Genomic DNA, 19864 nt, shown 5'->3' on the forward strand with positions numbered 1-19864 from the left:
ATTTCCTGCCATCTTGTGAAGATCATCATCAAGTTCCGCATATGAGGCAAAATTCTGAACTTTTCCTGCGATTGTATGGACATTATCATCGCGTTTTGCATTATCGCCATTAAATTCTGATCTCTCCTCGCGGCCGTGAAGACATCATTATATCGTACCCCGCGGTCGTTTGTACATAGTAATCACCTCCCGGGATTGCAGTAAAATGGTAATCATCTCCCACTCCCTCGGTCATGTATTGTATAGAATATAGATCATCATCTTCCTCGAATGAGGCAAAATTCTGATCTTTTCCCGCAGTCATGTTGGAATTATCATTGTCTTGCGCGATTGCGGCATAATTCTGATCATCCCTCGCGGCCGTGTAGAAATCATCATTGTATCTCCCGTGGTCCTGTAGATATCGTAATCGTCTCTTACGGTCATGAAGACATTGTTATTATTGTTTCCCGCGATTGCGGCAAAACGTTAATCATATCCGTGGCAATATTCTGATCATCCCTCTCGGCTCTGTAGATATCACCATCGTCTTCTGCGATCACGGAAAATTCTGATAATCCCTCGTGGCTGTGTGTAGACATATTGTCGTCTCCCGCGGTCACGGAAACGTCACTGTTGTTATTCGCGATGGCGGTAAATTGAAAATTCCAGATAGATATACAAAATTCACACATAATTCCCGGTAAAAAAAAACTCAAGCATAACTCACGGATTCCCGGTTTTCCTGGTCGGTGGACACTCTGTATAAATATTGTGAAGGGGCGCTACTATTAATTAGTTGTGCCTAGGGCGCTGATAGGGTCAAAAACGGGCCTGGTAGTAAGCCCACGGTTTGGACTGTTCCCTTCCAAAAAAAGTGTATAACCGCTCATGGTGTAAAAAATCACATAACTTACTTTGCCACATTCTCTGTCTTTAATAACAGCTTGCCATTAGTTGCCCTAAAATTATACAGTATGTATGCAACAGTTAAAAAGAGAAAAGGGCTATTTTACTATAAAATTGCTATATTTGTTCAAGGTAGTTTTAAAGTAATATTTACATATCAAATTTATTTTCATTCACAGGAAAACATTTTACAGTTCATCCTTTTCTGATTTCTCACTCAAATATTTCTCCCTGAAAGACAATTTATGCCAAAAATCGTATCTGTCCTTGTACAGATCCTTCTTCATCGAAAATCCATCTTGTTTGATGTGCAGGTATTCACTACCGGATTTAGATTCGTCCCAAGTAACTTCTGAAGTTGGCTTTGTTGGTTTCCTAAAAAGAAAACATTACAAGTTAACCAAAGAACATCTTCCAAGTATCTATTGTCTATCCAGACACCTTTTAACCGGACATTGGTTTAACCGGACAATTTTTATCAGCACATTAGTTTAACCGGACTAGATCGGCAGGAAGTGGGTGGTACTGATACAACTGTTCTTGTGAGAAAGATCTGGGACCAGTGATCACGTGTCTAAATACAATGCTCTCCTACATTTAAGTCAAATACTGTATAAAGTATGCATTTAAACAGTCCATTTAACGAGTTTTTGGGGATGTCGGTTTAACCGGAAAAACCGTTATCCGGACTGGCCTCAGTCTTGAGGAGTCCGGATAAAAGGGAATGTATTATATAAGAAAATATTACTGTGTATTTCTCTAAATCAGGAAAAGGATCTCAACCACACTAAGAATCGCTAATAATTTGAGGTTGAAAACCTTTTATTTGCGTGTATTGGGATTTAAAATTAAAAAGAAAGCAGAAATTTACCCGTGGATGACAAAATTAGTCCACAGATCAATAATTTTCTCCGAGAACTTTGTGTCTTCAGCCGTCTCGTTGTAGCTGCCATAGCCTTTAGTGAAATAGTCGTCCAACTTGAACAAATACTGCATCTCATCAAAGTGACTAACACCTGAAACATAAAATCCCCTTGATAACTCCCAACTCACACAGTTCCTTGAGATCTAGAAGGCTTGAAGCTCTTAAATATAAACTATTTTTTAAAATTTATTTTTAACTAGTGTAGCTGTTGCTCGAATTCGAGCAATGCTAAGTATTACTGGCGTTATTTTAAAACGAATAACAGTCATAATTTGTGATGACTTTAAAAAATTTGACTCAGAGATTATGAAAATACTCAAGATGTACATAACAGATCGATATAATCAACATTTAATTTAAATAGTGTTTTCTACAAATAGCCTTACTCATAGCCGCAATAGGTTTCCAGACACATTATGTGTCCAAAAGCCTAACAGCACAACTCCCTTCCCCATACCGCCCTGAGCGATAGGGATCATTGAGCTAACGGACACATATATAAATATATCTTACTAATATTATAAATGTGAAAGTTTGTGTGTTTGTTTGTTTGTTTGAAGTTCAATCACGCATTAACTACTGGTCGGTTTGTGTTGAAATTTGGTATGATGATAGCTCACATTCCCGATTAACATATAGACATATTCTTACCTCAAAAATCCTTTCGGGCTCCGCCCCAGCGGCTCTAGAGTTTCCCATGTTGAGTATTCATATTTAAAAGGAATTGAATAGTTTTGCCAGCTGTTTCAACTACACAGTTAGTTTCTATGATATTCAATAGCATTAAGAGGTTATACGGTTTACCAACAGGGTGAAGCACCATTAGTTCTTTATACATTTATGACAACAGCTAATTTAAACCAAGCAGCACAAAAACCTGAGTGTGAGAACTTTACTTCTTTCTATTGTTTTAAACAATTTGTTTAGGTGAAGTGGTAGAACATTATGGCTATGGTAGATGTTCTATATAGTATACCGTAGATTATAGTAAACAAAATTTTCTCAAAACGTTTCCTCTCTCATTGCAAATGCAAAGAACGAGTATTTAACTACAATAAGCATTGTATACCAACCCCGTACGAAGGACGGGTACTCAGCTAGTTAAATATAAAATTAATTTTATAATTTTTCTTAAGTCGATGATGGGGGCTCTCACACAATCCCCCACTCCTTTTTAGAAGAGGTTCTCATCGGTTTGTGATCAGGACCCTGACACGCTAGTCACGGCGCGGTGGTGGTACGCTAACACTGTTAGCACGGTGTCACTTTTGATGTTGACAATACTCGACAGTTGAAAACTTGGACAGTTGATATTTCAACATTTTTTTAAATAATTTAAAACCTCGGACAAATGAATGCTTGGACAAGTGATTTAACCAAAATTATTATTATTTACACCAACCTCGGACAAATTAAAACTCGTACAGTTGATTTATATAAATATTATTAGTTATTTCTCAAACCTCGGACAACTTATTTTCCTAATATTTTGTAATTTTTAACAAACTCGAACAACAGAAAACTTGGGCAAATGAACGTCACCCCTTGGGCCAAAGTCCGTGACTCTACCGACTCACCATAAAATATCTCAATTAGCTTGTTTCAACCCACGGCTAACTTCAACCTACAAATGTTGTTCTGTAATGTTGTATAACAACTTTTGTAGTTTACATTGGGATAGATAAATAAACATTTTTCATTCATTCATTCAGCATTTCAATAGCTTAAATAATGTTAACAGTGGAAACCTATACAGTGTAAAAAAACATTAAACTATTTCAATACTGTTAAAGAAGACTAACCACTCAATTTTTCAAATAGAAAATTAATTTTTCAAATAAAAAAAATCAACTAACCAGAATGACCCGGAACTATAGAGTTAGCTCCTCTGTAGGCAAAGTGGTATAAATATTTGGGCCCTTGATGTCTTCTAAAAGACTCCAGGACGGCGTAATTGAACCATGCGTCTGAGTACATCTGCAAAAGTGACACGAAAATATGAATAGCAATTGTATCAACCGTATTGCTGATTGCATTTACTTGCAAAACAACACCTTAATAGTTTTAATAGCGTGGTATTGTAATAAGTCAATTAATATACATTGGGATTGGATACTTAAGTTTTTTATTCAAAGAGAACTTAGTTGAATACGTCTCTTTTATATTGTACTACATTAGAGATAAACGGTACGGTACATAAGAGAGTTTACAATAAGTTATTTTTTTTTCAGTATTTGGCATATTACAAATTTTGTGCATAAGAAATGAAACATTGAAATGAAACATTTTTTACGCTTGTACACTCCATCATAGTTAAACTGAACAAGGTTCTTTTAATATTATAACTGGCTACGATTGTAACATAAAAATAGAGTTTTAATTTCACTATAATGTATTTATGGTCAACGGTGATACCAAAGACTTTACAGATCCATAATCAAAGGTAGTACGTACAGTATACTCAGAACATTCTTCTAAATCTTCTAGATGGTGGAAAATTTTAACAAAAGGTAGATTTACTCATTGGAAATTAGTGATGGGCGATACGGGTCAATGTATCGGAACGTGGTGTATCGTATCGTATCCTCATGTATCGATTTTTATCTATATCGGATAAAATATCGTATCGTATTGTTTATTTATAATTTTAAAAAAATATAAATATCTCAAATATACAAGCTGCTTATACTATGTTACTTACAAGCTTGTAAAGAGGGATAGGTTATTAATAATTTATTATATTATAAGACCTTCCTGTGTCTTTTTATTTGTATCAAACATACATACATAACCTCCAAAGCAGCATAACCAATAAAGTAGCAGTGTGGGCGACTATTTTACAATGAGCTTAACTGTGATGATTACAGTTAGAAAAAGATATCAAATTATTTTGGTCTGGTGTTGATAGTTTAGTAAAAGCAGATAATGTAGACTTTACTCACTTGAAGCAGCCCCTCCTCACTGGTTGGGGTGATATCACCGTCTAGAAAGTAGAACTTCTTGACTGCGAAGGCAGTGTGGACGGGATCATCAGCCGTTGCTCGAAACAATAGTGTTAGAGGTCCTATCACCTCAAAGTCATCATTCAACTCTATGATCTTCTGCTCGTTAAACACTAAGCAGAAGACAGAAAATTACGTCATAAGAGAAAAACTACTTGTGCAGAAAGTATTTACCCTTCCCTTTCTGTTCTGTTGTTCTGTTTATTATTGACCTCAGAATATAAGATAGAGAAATATATTTTTGTTTTGGGTATGAAATGTGAGAAAATATAATAAACAATATTTTAGTTCAGTGATAATGATTAAAACTATTATTTATTGCTTGAAATAAATTATATCATCAGGTACCGTATATAATTTCACATATTTCTTACTAAGAAATCCCAAAACATTTAAACTGCAAAATCTTTTTACTAAAGACGTTTTATCACAGCAATTCTAAATTCTTGGACAAATGGTAATCTTTCATATATTTATCCTTGTGTAGGCCTACTCCTCATCACTTTAAATTTGGAGTAGTCTGATAGGAATCAACCCCAAACCATAGTATCCTTATAATATCACTTTAATTGTCTTTAAAAAAAAATTAGAATTTCTTATGAAAATTATTTTAATGTATTTTGGTTGGAACATTGTAAAATAAGATAAAATCTTAATCACATGGATTGTACTTTGATAGGAATCAACCCCAAACCATAGTATCCTTATAATATCACTTTAATTGTCTTTAAAAAAAAATTAGAATTTCTTATGAAAATTATTTTAATGTATTTTGGTTGGAACATTGTAAAATAAGATAAAATCTTAATCACATGGATAGCCGAGTATTTTAAGCCACATTTACACAAAGACATTTGGCAGGTAACTTAAAATACACTAAATGCAGGTAATCTGCCTCGTCTACCTAAATCTCCTGGAATCGTGTAAACACGGCTTAACTGTAAGCCTAAAACAGCTACTGTAAAAGGTTCAGGTTGCTGGTTTCATCTTGAGAAAACTCAGTAGTTTAATGATGGTTCAAAATTGGACCCAGCTGTCCGGTTTTGATAAACAGGGCTGGTAAAAGAAACAGCTGAGGCATGTCGCCACTTAAGGCATGTTGCTCACTCCTCACTCAACTTTCATTCATACTTAGGTTTAAAGTGTAGCTTGGTAACATCCCAATCTAAAGACATTTCATACTCAGAAGCACACCAGTTCAATCCTTTATTTCCAGTCAGAAACCTCATTTTTGATGTCTCGAAACTGGACCCAGCTCCAGCCTCAATAAATGATTTTAGCTAAGAAACAGCTGATCTTCACACCCAAGTGTGTCAGCCACATATAAATCTTATCTAGATTTATAGTGATCTTACTTTTAACCCTAAAAATGGCCTCGGATGACATAAGACCAGCAATCAGCGGAACGTCTGAAGAGAGCTTCCACGGGTCGGTGGTGAGGAAAGCCCCCTCCACTCCCTCAGGCTCTATGACAGGTGTGAACGGAACAATCGGGTCAAAGTCCCATTCCTGCAATCATATGGCACTGTCACCCAACTTATTAACGACACAGAGTAAAAAAAAATCAATTGAACAAACAACTAAATCTATAATGTAACTTACATGCATGGTCTGCGCCACCTCGATCAGTACGTAGCCGGGCATGTCTCGTAGACACTCTAGAGTGTCGGCGACATTGTGGTGGTTGCAGCTGAAATCTGCTGCAAATCTCTCCCCGATTAGCTGCTGCTGGCCCGGAGCACTTATCGCCCAAGGACAATACGCTGTCCCACTCTGCGTGATAGCTCTATGAAATAATCCTGTAGGGTTCAAGAACTGTAAGTGGTAGGAATATTTAAAAATAAATTATGAATTTTAAATTGTAGTGAACATTTAAGTATGGATGTAAATGATTTGGGTACTTAAATATAGGCTAACAAGTGGCTGAGGGACCACTCGTTTCATCTTTATTGAAACGATCTTTAACTGAGTTCTGTTAAAGTGTTAGCAAAGTTAATATAGTATTTTATGGTTCAATTTAGGAAATTTAATATTTTTTTAATTTAGGATAACTTTAAAATTATAATTAACTTCAAGATTTTAACTGAACCTGCTTTTAGCGAATTTTTTATGATGCAATTTTTCTTAATATTCTTTAACCCCATGTTGACTTATGCTAATTATACGAAGATAACTTAGGAATACCCCTCTAAGATGCCACACAAGCTACCAAATCCATTGGGTGACACAAACATGTCTCTCAAGAACACATGCAACAAAGAGAAAGTAATCAAAAATGTCAAAGTTATCACCACATCCCTACTTAAATCATCCTTTGTCTACTTTCTCCTTAAACTAATCTTTTGACTAGAGTTACAAAGGAAAACTCCCCAATAGTCAGTGCCTTGTTATATGCCATCCATTGGCAGAGATCCTCTACTATTAATATCAGTGGCACTGTCACCTACCTTTGCTCAAGGGAGACAGGGTGTGATAGTGTACACTGGCACCCCCTGCACTGTTCCCCATGATGGTCACGGTGTTTGGATCTCCACCGAACTGAGCGATGTTGTCTCTAACCCATCTCAGAGCCAGGGATTGGTCCTTCAAACCGTTGTTGCCAGGAAGCTCTCGCTCCTCCAGAGAGAGAAAGCCTTAATCAGACAATAAAAGTTGAAGAAAAGTAAGTGAAATATTACAAAAACCCCATAGTGCAAGAGGTTTCTGGTTGAAATAACCATTTTAAAAAGGATAAGTTTTCTGTCTGGCTATTGGATCTTTGCCTTCTGGATATAAGTTATTTAACTGACAAAAATACTGGCTGATATAGGGTTTCTTTCGTTAAATTATTTTGTGTGTTTTCTCCACCAACGGCATTTTTACGTTTTGAAAGAGAATGGTTCAAACTGATATTGTCGACCTTTTTGTTTTTTGTTGGATAGCATCATTAATTCATATCACAATGCATCTGGGTCTGGAATTGATCTTGCTTGGAATCGAAAAACCAACTGTTTGGAATGTGATTAAAACAGATTCTACCATCCATCAAATCTTTCAACAAAATCCCTACATTTTTATTTCCAACAAAAGTAATAATTTTAAAATAAGTATTATCAGAGGCGTAACCAACTTAACTATTACCTAACTTTTAGGAAGTGTTATAAAATTACTTCCTAGTTACAAAATTCATCCTAGTTACTTCTACCAGTTATTAAGATTATAATTTTCCTTCTGCCAAATAGTTAAAATCAGTTTACTAATTTATGTAAATCCTTACAAATGTATTTTTAGTAAGTATGTTTTATATGATATACGAATAAAGGCAATTTTCATTATGAATCCCTCAAAACTCGTACCACCTAAACCAGGCTTTTGTTAACACCCCGGAAGTTGTAGCAACTATACCAGGATAAATATAAGCAGAAAAAATCATTTGGTTATAGTATCACTCTTCTAATTGTATAAAAGCAATAAAAATCCAACAAACCCAAAGGTCCAAGGCGGTAGTTCAGAGTGACCAGAACAATGTCTTTATCCATGAGAAAATGTGGTTGGTGCATGTCCCCTCGACCTTCTATAAATCCTCCTCCATGGATGTAAACCAGCACTGGGGATCTTGAGGTGTTAGAAGGCTGAAAATTCCGTCATTATGCTTATAGTGCATTCAAACAGCCGTGGCACCTGAGGGATTAGAAGGCCCCAAGGGGTTCCATGGGGTTTCCATTACTTGTTGAGTTATAGTAGTTTTCATCACTAGGAGCGAAAGTGGCTCTTTTTTTGGTACGCAATTGTGTATTACAAGCAAGGCGCAGCCGAGTTTGGAAATAAGATTAAGTACCAAAAAGACACTTTCGCTCCGTGTGATGAACAACTATTTTCATCAAACTGTGACTGGAAATATTAATCTAATTGTTACAAAATTATGCCACATAATTTGAGGTTATACTAAGCCGTCTTTAATGTTTACATTTCTGTTGTTTACAAACATAACTTGAAATATCGCTATAGTCCATTTATCTCTATGGTGATTTAATGATAAGCATCTTTTCATATTTGAGGTTAGCGAACCGAACAAATTTACCATATTATGTTTTTTTCTATTCCCTATTTGAAGTTACCCAAAAACAATGATTTTGCGGACCTGCGGACGTTTTTGAGAACTAAAAACGGCTGCTTTCGGACAGTATGATGAAGGCAGACAGGTAACATAAACCATTTAATGGAAAAATTCAGCTTGTTTAATTTTATATGCAGCATGTGTGAATTTTACAATGAGACACCGTACAGTAATGAGAATGGATTTCCAAAATCTAGTTCAACTATTTGTAAGTTAAAAAACTAACAAAATTTCTTCTATTACCATAGAGTTGAATCTCCACTAAGCGTTTTAATGTCTTCAGAGTAAATGTATTTTTGTTCTAATCTTACTCAAGCCAATGAGGATGCCACAGTAAGATCAAAACATCTGGTAGTACATTTTATCTTGTTGACACAATGGTTTCTAGTGTCTTGTGAAAACGTTATGCAGAATAATACGTCTTTGATTTCACTCAGTGGGTCATGGAGGTATAATGTTATCCTTAAAGACATTCTTTAAATATATAAAAGTTGTATATTACCAGATTAGATTACCTGCCTGGCATTCAACTTACTGTTCATCCGTCAATTGGATTACCTTGTTACCTTGTGAGTGTAAACGTTGAGAAAGAGGCAGTTCTCGTCTCCAATGATTTGTCCTTTGAGATGTACCATGTGTAGCGGCTGTAGGCAGGGACTGCCTGGCTTGGTGGCATCCAACACACCTTCCCATGGTTTTGGGCTCTGAGGTCTCTGTTGAATCACAACATGCTAGTCAAGACAGTTTAGACCTCTTGAGTACCTGGTGTCATGTGATTTGAAAAGGGTAATTTGCATGTAGTAGACAAATATGATCAATTTTAGTTAAAAGAACCCTAAGTAGCATGTTAGCTCATACATTTGTCTTACACTACATGTCATCGTTACATTATTTATTACATGAGTAAAAAAAAATGGATGGTGCCTTACTTATTTTCAGCTTTAAAGTCCAAAACTCCTGCATTGCTGAAATATTGATTGCAAAAATCATAGGCTTAAATACCGGTACTTTACTTCGATTGGTTTGCTGCAGGCTTATAAGTTACGCTCCCTCGATAACTTTTGAAAATACATGCTCCAAAGCTGTTAAACAAAATTTTGAGGACAATCTTTTCATGTTAGAACACTGCGTGCGGTGGCGTACCGGTTGCAAAGCATCTGATTGGTCATCCAGGGCCAGTGATTTTATTTAGTACCTACCCATTGGCAGGAGGGCAGGAGTTGTAGCCCTAGGGGAGATGACCTACCCATAAGATAAGAGGCTGGTGTCCCTACCCCATCCCCTAGCTAAGCAACTATGACATGCAAGTGTCTACAATCATTAACTATTCTACATTAACTATACGTTAGATACGTGAATGATTAGTCAAAGGTGCACAATGCAGTAATGCGTTGCCAACACCATGACGTCACTATAGCTGTGGCGCGTGGTACACATCGATGTATAATAACTCCCTGGATTGCGCGCTCAGGTTGAAGTAGGGCTTGAAAAACGGTCCGTCGCTACCTCGCTCTGTCCGCGAGGAGTGGGGATAAAAGGCATGAGTCACCCTAGTGGCGAGCGTCGCGCCCGCTCTCGCCGTGTATTGCTATGTTAGTTTTGTGGAAATATTCCGAGGATAATTGGTTGTAACGAACTTAAGGAGGTTTTATAGGCAGATATAATTAATCTACGTACTTGCTCACACTTTGTAGAGTATGTGTCAAAAGTAAAGCTCATTAGAAATGTAGTGGTGATAAAAGAGTTAGATTTATTTATATTTGAACATTAACCAGAGCAAAGTATATCACAATAATTATTTCATCACATATGCATGTCATCATTTGCTTCGGTGAGGCCCAATTACTATTGAGAGACTGCATAATTTAAGAAAATATATTTTGTTTATATTATAGTATGTTTCTTTGTCATACTGTGATTAACGTGTTTGAAAAACATATTATGTTGCTAAATAAAATGAGTGTATAATATTTAATGCCAATATCTCAAATGTATTCATTATTCTCACTGAAGTAAAATAATAACAAAACATTTTCTTAGGTATTAAATACTGCTGTGAAATCCAACATTTATTCTTTGATTCGAAGAATTTTGTTAACTATAGACTACCGGTAAGCATTAAAATGCATAAACATACGCCTGTAAATTTGGTTACCATTCTTCGTAATGTAATGACATATTTAATGTCATATAATGATAATTAAATGCTAGAAACTCGGTTTCTATATCCCGTAAACTGATGCTGAGCCGGCCGAGCTCCTAGCGCCAATGCCGCGCCAAGCGATTTTATGCCTATTTTTAATCGCTTAAAAATGATACAAGCAGGCTCCGTATCAAAAAAAGCTTCAAATAAAAAATAAAAGTCATACTTTGATCTAAAACTTAGCCGCAGGATTTTTTTTCCTGACCAAAAAATAAAAAAGTTCCTCGATTACTACATTTTTCATGTTTTTAATGGTGTTAAAAAACAATCATCTGTTTTAATTTGCCTAAATAAATTATAAAAAATATGTTAATGTAAAAACTAGCTACATAGTAATGAGCACTGGTTTTTCCAAAAAAATAATATATCAATTTGAAATTTTTATGTTAACAAATAAGTGTAGCAGAGCAGGTTGAGTGAATGTATGTTTGTGTAAAACAGAGAGGTTCATTCGGCCCGTCCACCTCGGTATCCCGCCAATTCGATTGGCGGGCACGGACCGTTTTTCCACCACCTAGTGCGCTATCCAGTAGAGTTATTATACATCGATGGTGGTACATCGTGCATGTGTCTAAAATGGCCTTGAAACAATCTCTAGGTCGACCCGCGACTTCGCGTGGCTTCCATTCATATCACTCAACGTTACTATAAAATATGAACTTCCTGTATTCCTTGCAATTTACCACTTCATAATACATGTTGGTTTCAAAATTAGTACTCTTATATTCTAATTCTATTTGTTCTATTCTATCATAGACTTACCGACACGAGAGTGTGTTTTGTCATAGACTAACCAACACAAAGTAAACCTCTCTCTCATCCCATTCCCATTGTATATTTTGAAGCTAGTTTTACGTCTAGTTCATGTCCGGTGACACTGGGCACTAGTGTTTTCGAAATTTTGTTTCTATTATTTTAGGGTTTATTTTATGATCGGTGCTTTTCTGTTTGGTTACATAACTAGGAGACGAGTTGTTTATGGTTAGATATTGGTTAAACGAGGGTTTAAATTACTGAAATAACAATAAGAAATAAATTGTAAACAAAACACGACATCTACAGAGCTAACAATAAAATTGGCTTCAGCTGTTCTATAAGGATGAGAAATCTGCTAAAGGAGTATGTTTTAACTACGGTAGTGAGTGTGAATGTATTAGGTATTCGAATTTACCCCGGGTGGTATTTAAAATGGTTTACAACACCTACTGTAATCTCTAAAGGATATTGGTGAATAGAACTCCCTCTAGATATTTTTAAGTTTGTTATTTTAACTGTTGAAAACATAATTTTATTTCTCGAATTAACAGTTACAAATATAAGGGACATTAGCTTGGGTATTGGGGTTGCTGTATGGTTAAAGTGCTCTCCTAACAACCGGTCCGATCCTGAGAAAAGTCAGTAGTTTTTCGTTGGTTCGAAACTGGGCCCAGCTGTCCATGATCGTGACTGATGAAACAGCTGATCCTAGTCAGTAAAAAAGCTACAAAGATAACCGCTCAACATTCTGCACCCTCATCCTTCACTCATATTTGAATTAAAATACGAACCTAGGTGGCGTCCCCATTTCATAATGATAATGATAATACCAAAACATCCCATATTATACAGCTTATCTTATCTCCAACGAAAAATGTTATGCCTAAACGAGGCCTACATCCTATAACTGTAGTTTATTCCCCAACAAAGATTAGGGTTGAATTCAAACAACTGACAAACATAGATTTGCCACTTTTTGGTCAGGAAGTTTCAAGCGCATTCGCAAAATATGACGCTACAAATAAAGAGCCGTGAGTCTCGAAATCTACTTGATAAAACTGATACAAACCAGATGTGGCTGACACAATATCTATTGCGCGATTGATATTTAACGCATGTCGGCAAAGTCGTTTACTCGAACAATTCGAGCAACTGGCCTTGACTTTTTACTATTTACAGTTTAAACTATTATATTTTTTTAAAAAATCTCCAATTGTATCGTAGTAGTAACTAGTGCCTATACAACAAATTTTCAAAATAATCAAAACATTTATTTTCTCTTTTATGCTCATAAGACGTCTTCAACAGTGACTACAGTCATTGAATATATGACTACAGTCTACAACAACTTGGTAAATAATCAAAACATTTCATTTCTCCTCGCTCATAAGACGTCTTCAAAACGTTCACACGCTATCATCGTGGACTTATTTTTCTAGGCACTAAGGCACTGTGATTCTGGCGAAATAATCAGCAGTCAGCTGATTTTGGACGGCAACAAAAATCTATCATCTGGTTTATTCTTGATAATCGTCTACATATCGAGGCCTGCGTATTCATCCATTTGAACAAATCCCTATGGACAAAGCTATGGACATGTTTCCTTCCTAAAGGAATTGTTTGTGTGTCCAATCATTGTGTCCATATCTCTGCAGCCTGGGCAGATTGTATTGGTTGGAAACCTAAAATCAAACACTATTGCCCGACGAACACTGACATTATATTATAAATCGTAACGCTCAAGCTATCAACAAAACGTCATACAAATCAGCTGATTTGGGCACAAATTCACATTACAAACAAATCACACATAGACGATCAGCTGATCTACTAGAATGACCGCCTTACTGACTATTTAATTGGACACCTCGATCATTAACAATAATTGTTATTAACAAGTTAGTTCTGCGACGATTATTGTTACGGTACATGAATAACCAGGTTATATAGTTTAAAACTTAAAACAAACGAAGTTTAAAAGTGACTGGCTTTGCACAATATTAATTTGACTTAGTTTTTTTCAAAATATGTTGTTTAAAAAACAAGTCAAAATTTAATATAATTGCGTTCTAGTAGGTGTATACACGTAATATTGTACCTACTAATATTTTAGCTATACCTCAAATTTCAATAGAACATTATTTAATTAATTAAAAAGAAGGCATGACAAAACAAGCATACAAATTAAACTGTAAAGAAAATCACTGTTTCACTTGAAGTAAACTAACGATTGACAAGAATCAAGAATCAAGGTTCTACACGCGTCAACAGCCAAGCGCCAGCAATGCCAGCCAATCAATACGGTAACTGCAGCCAATAATACAAAGTGTGGCTTACAATAGCCAAACCGTACACAATACAATGTACACACTACTTTTTTGTTCGCCTAACAGACGTCACTCATTGTGTCAAACCACGAATATTTAGAACATAATCTGTATGGATCATCAAACAAATTGCGTTTCTGGTTTGAAAGTAAACAGGGTTTTATTAGTGTTATCATAGATAAAACATACTCCCTGAGTAATTTCTCATCCATATATGGAACAGGCGAGGCCAATTTTATGGTTAGTTCTGTCCGGTGCACAATAGGGGTAGTATTTTTGTACAAGTTTCTTGTTATTTCAGTCATTTAAAACCTTGTTTATTTCAGTAATTTAAAACCTTGTTTATTTCAGTCATTTAAAACCTTGTTTAACCAAATAAAACGATCTAATGATAAACAATAACTCGTCCTCTAGTTAACCACAAATAAGTTAAGTAAAGCAAAAATCATGAAATTTACCCTAATATAATAAAAACAAAATTTCGTCGACACTAACGGCCAGTGTCGCCGGACAAAAACTAGATACGAAAAACGAGCTTCAAAATTTACAATGGGATGAGAAGTATACTTGTGTTGGTTCTATGGTAGTATAGATGGACCTGACAAAAAACCGCCAAACCAGGTGTTACGGCTATAGTACTAGTCTGCTAGTATAGATTTTTGCCAGTGACGTAATTTGTTTATGTTCCCTGCCGTTTCTGTTCTAATATTCGTGGGTCAAACCAAAAAGACATTATCCAAAATATGCATTTAAAAAGTATACATAAAATTAGTTCGATTTATTTGGAAAGATAATGTTGTCTCTTTATGATTGCACGGCTTTAATATTTTATAATCATAGCGATGATTGAGAAAGAATGGATATCACTTGTATATACACTTTAATATAAATTTGAAATAAAAACTTCACCAATATTTTCAGAATTTTTAATTTCATGAATCCTTTCACAAAACTGAAGGTTATGTTTATGTTTAAAAAATACAATGATAAATTTTAAATGTAACATATGGGTAGTTAAAAATAAAAATTATTTTTTTAAGTACATTTAGCTCAAATTACAAAAATAAATTATACATGTATACAATTGAAATATGAAGTATAATTAACTTATAACTTTATAAATTTAGAATTTAGTAATGTTACATTTTGAATTGAACCATTATCATTATTTACTAAATTGTCCATTTTATTAATAAATAATGATTCCCATGCATTTAGTTCATTGGCTTTTGTTATAATTTTTAGTAATTTAGTATTTTTGATTGATATTGTGTGGTCCGTTTCTAAACAATGTTTAGCTATTGCTGATTTTTCAGGTCTGTTGTGTGTTATGTGAGAAGTGTGTTCTTTGAATCTAGTTTTCACATTTCTTTTTGTTTGTCCAACATACTTCATCTCACAACTGTCACATTGAATTGATAAATGCCAGATTTTGTTATATTTTTTAATTTACTTTTTGGATTTCCAAGAATGTTTTAAATTTTGTTTTTGCCTTAAATGTAACCATTAATTCAGAATTTTTCTGAAACGTTTTCTTGATGTCTTTATATTTTTTAGTATAGGTCGAGCTTGCTTACCCGTTTTATCTGTACTTTTATTGGTTCCAGTTTAGTTCTTTTCTTTTTGTCATTTCTTTTATATACTAAAAAAATATCATATAATAATATATCGTATATAAAAAATATTATATAATAATATATACAAATATTATATAATAATATATACAAATATTATATAATAATATAATTTTATGAGGTGACATGAAATTAAAACTTCTGAAAATATTGGTGAAGTTTTTATTTCAAATTTATATTCATTCCAATATTACCACTTGGTCTAGAAGATAAACTTTAATGTTTAGAAGTTTGTCCTGGATTTCACCCTTAAAGCACATGCGATTTGAAAAGTTTAAATCACGAATAAGTGTAGTTCGCCCTAGCCAATAAATAAGGCCAATGTCACTGTCAGTATCATCGGTCATCAACTAGACATGCGCGCTCGACTAACCACCAAGTAAAACAATAGTGTGAAATATCTAAACAGAAAGAAAATTGAGCTAAAATAGCAGTAGGCCTACTAGTAGTAAAATTAAAACACGTAGCAAAAACTATGTTAATAGCTTGTGATTTGTGAGAATGTGTTAAAACTCACTAGAGTACCAACTGTATAATTGTTTAATTACAGTATATCCATCACGATGTAACACTTAAAACATGTCTAACAGATAAAAAGTTAAGTAACGGGTTTAAACATCGCATCGCCCGTTAAATAGTTAAATCGACTGAACACCTGTCGTATTACAAAATGCCACAATACTATTACGTGGTTAACACTTAACAGATAATATCAAAGCCTGCCTAAACGGGCTTGAACATTCTCCGTCACACCTTACATTTACATGTTGATTTAAACTGAGTACCTATAATTACTGTATTTCCTAAATTCTAGACTAAGTTAAAGCATTGTTAAAGTAACCATTATCATTATCAATTGAGCTCGGGACACCACCTAGGTGCGTATTCTAAGCATCGAGGTATATAACACAACCGGTTGTGTTATATACTTCGATGATTCTAAGCCAATGAGTGAAGGATGTATGTAGAATGAAGTGAGATTGTAGCAACTGTTTTATTAGTCAGGACAGTTTACTAAAAGCCAATTCCACTCAGTTGGTCATAACTTCAATCCATTTGGATCCATTGGATCAATGACAGCTGGGTCCAGTAGCGAACCGTGAAAAAAGTTGCACACTTTTCTCAGGACCGATCCGGTGACCTTTTGATTACTAGGCGAGCACTACAACTACTGTAGTGAGCTACTCAGCTATTTTATCAGTGGCTAAGGATTTTTGTTTCGAAATTGACTACCTACTATTTTTGACAGCTACGTTTGTAAATCGGAAAAAATTAATGTTTATGGATACAACTAGACATTCCATTGTAATGTTGAAGGTGTATTGTAGCTAGTTTTAGAATAAATGGCCGTAGTTGAATTTGTCCACTGTCAGCGTCGCTATACACTATATAATGTAAACAATGCTTTCTGTACAACATAATAATGCATAGATACAAGAAAATACCCCGCCACAGCAAACCTGCCGACTAAGCGAATTTCCATTTATCTGAATGATTTTCAATTGAATCTATTTAAATACCATTAACGATTACCTAGGTTTGGTGCTACAAGGAAACTGAAACTAATAAAGTGTGTTTTAGTAAAATATCAATAGCAGTATAAAATAAATAAATCCACCAAGTTTGATCAAAATATATCCATAAACAAGCAAACTACAACATTTTAAATATTCTCCATAAGAATAGCATGGGCATTTTCAATTTACAATTTTTTGAATTTTCTCCGTTGCTAATAATCTTTTTAATAAGGTCTGGGAAATTTTGTGTTTTGAGGGTCAAAATGAGAAAACTCATTTTTAAACCCATTAAATCCCCCGTAAAACCCCGTTCACATGGTTCGATCATGCTGGTTCGCGAACTCATTCAAGTTTATCCATCCCGCCTTACACCTTTAATACAATGTGTACCTTTAATGGTATTTTTGGCCTCTGGGGACATCAAAATGAAAAAGTAAATCGGTCCCGGGCCTTGCCACCTACGGTATCTATTTCCCTATAGGGAAATTCCCTAAAAACAATTAACGAAGCCAAACTGAAACGAAAACTTATTATAAACTACCTACATCAGATTATTTTAAGTCACATCAACTATCAGCAACAAAAACGAAAGGAGAAAATAGAATAATTGTAAGTAGGAATTATAGTAGGTACACTCTGTACACATTCAACCATGTTCTTTTTTAAATAAAATATTTAAAAAAGCTATAGCTATAGCTGCTAGCTTTATAAATTGGTATCTAGGCTACTTCTTGATCCAAGAGTAAAAGCCTATAAACATGATCAAGTAGTGTATAAAAGTAAACATTCAGATAAATAAAACCTTACCGTTTAATAGTAAATTAATTTTACTTTTACACACCAAAAAATACATTTTTTTACCTGGAATCGTAACAATCCCACCGGCGGCTCAGCGTAAGGTATACCCTGGAAGGCACTGAACACGCGGCCACCCCTGCTTTGTAAATACGTGCCCTTTAGAAGGCCTTGACCGATGACTACAGAGGGCGGTTCGTCGGTACGCGCAAGGGCGGCAAACACCAGGCATGACCAAGCCGACAGCATCTCTACTGATAGATAACTGGCTGTGGGCTAGCAGACATCAGCTGTTTTTTTATCAATGCCTCCTCGTGCTATCATGTTGGCATTGATCGCGAATGCATTGTTGAGATCAGCTGTTTGTCTAATAATAGAGACTGTCGATTCTTGAGTCTAAGTTCCTTGTTGACCTTTGTGTAGAGTAAAGCATGTAGGCCTATTTTATAGTAAACATTAAAAATGTATTAATAATTTTGTATCAGTTGACTAATATTTTTTATGTATTATATTACCCTAAATTATTGTTTACTTATAAATAATAAACAGTTTGTCTGTATGTATAAAGTAGATGGATGTTTGACTATATTGGATTGTTTTAAATTATGTGTTTATTCATTGAAAGAAAGTAACTAGGTACTTAGTACTGTAATTAAATAACTTACTTGTAGATGATAAATATAAAAAGTACAATTTCTTAACCACCAATTATTTAGGATAAGGAAGTCAACCCTTACAAAAAAAATTAACAAATTTACTACTATTATTGACAAAGTAAAAGACTCAAATGATTTCTTTTAAAGTACCTATTTTTATGGTTTTACTTTATTTAATATTATTCATGTCAATATTTTTATTTTATGTAACCAATTATTTCTTAATTAGTTATAAGCTGTTCTGTATTTCTAATTGAACGCCATTCTGCATTTGTGCAAATATTTCATGTATATGTTGTATACTAGCTGTAACCCGCGGGCTTTGCCCCGTTTAACTTCTTAATTTTCAAGATTATCTCGTTCGCATGGCTCAATCACGTCCTGGTTGAAGTTTGTTCGCTACGCTCACTCACCTTTAGGTTGGAGCTCGTTCGCTGCGCTCACTTGCCTTCAGGTTAACTCGTTCGCTACGCTAACTCGCCTCCAGGTTGAAGTTCGTTCGCTACGCTCACTCACCTTTTGGTTGCAAATTAGCTGTTGTCATAAATGTAAAAGAAATAATAGTGCTGCACCCTGTTGGTAATTTTTGTAACTTTAATGCTATTGAACATCACAGAACAGAACCAACTTGTTTAATTGAAACAGCTGTTAAGATTCAATAATTTCATTTCTCATAAGGTTAACATGGGAAACTCCAGAGCCACTGGGGCGGAGCCCGAAAGGATTTTTGAAATAAGAATATGCCTATATGTTAATCGGGAATGTGAGCTATCATCATGCCAAATTTCAGCCCAATCCGACCAGTATTTTTCGCGTTCACTTGTCACAAACATACATCCATACATCCATACATCCAAACTTTCTCATTTATAATATTAGTAGGATAAATCTGGAATGAAGCTATTCTGATTCTGATACATATTGTAATTTATTAAAAAATGTAGGTATTTGTTGATCAAACCTACTTTTCTATCACTAAGTAAGTAAGTATTTTAATGGTATTTTCTAACATTAAATCTTATTAAAACGACAATTAATTACTTTAATTCACCACAGAAAAGAGTA

The 19864-nt window shown here is 34.7% G+C and overlaps 1 protein-coding gene across 1 annotated transcript; it reads right to left on the reverse strand.

The window, feature by feature from the left end:
* Positions 1–989: 989 nt before the first annotated feature.
* Positions 990–18420, reverse strand: LOC128992318 (venom carboxylesterase-6-like). The gene is made up of 10 exons (XM_054415822.1): positions 18210–18420; positions 9478–9624; positions 8282–8426; positions 7263–7448; positions 6418–6614; positions 6171–6324; positions 4756–4928; positions 3670–3790; positions 1760–1904; positions 990–1263 (listed from the first exon to the last, which is right to left on the reverse strand). The coding sequence occupies exons 1-10, from the start codon at positions 18390–18392 to the stop codon at positions 1077–1079; spliced, it is 1638 nt and encodes a 545-aa protein (XP_054271797.1). The 5' UTR covers positions 18393–18420; the 3' UTR covers positions 990–1076.
* Between the last annotated feature and the right edge of the window lie 1444 nt (positions 18421–19864).

The sequence above is a fragment of the Macrosteles quadrilineatus genome, unplaced genomic scaffold (assembly GCF_028750875.1).
Source record: "Macrosteles quadrilineatus isolate MER2022 unplaced genomic scaffold, UCM_ALF_1.0 Scaffold_4__1_contigs__length_99947679, whole genome shotgun sequence".
Classification (NCBI taxonomy): Eukaryota; Metazoa; Arthropoda; class Insecta; order Hemiptera; family Cicadellidae; genus Macrosteles; species Macrosteles quadrilineatus.

Excerpts from the sequence above, each read along its gene's own strand:
- LOC128992318 (XM_054415822.1), bottom strand. The coding sequence starts at position 18,392 with ATGCTGTCGGCTTGGTCATGCCTGGTGTTTGCCGCCCTTGCGCGTACC. Across the intron at positions 8,427-9,477 it reads TCAACGTTTACACTCACAAG|CCTTCTAACACCTCAAGATC; the intron begins GTAACAAGGTAA and ends CGGAATTTTCAG. Across the intron at positions 4,929-6,170 it reads GGCCATTTTTAGGGTTAAAA|TGTTTAACGAGCAGAAGATC; the intron begins GTAAGATCACTA and ends TCTTCTGCTTAG.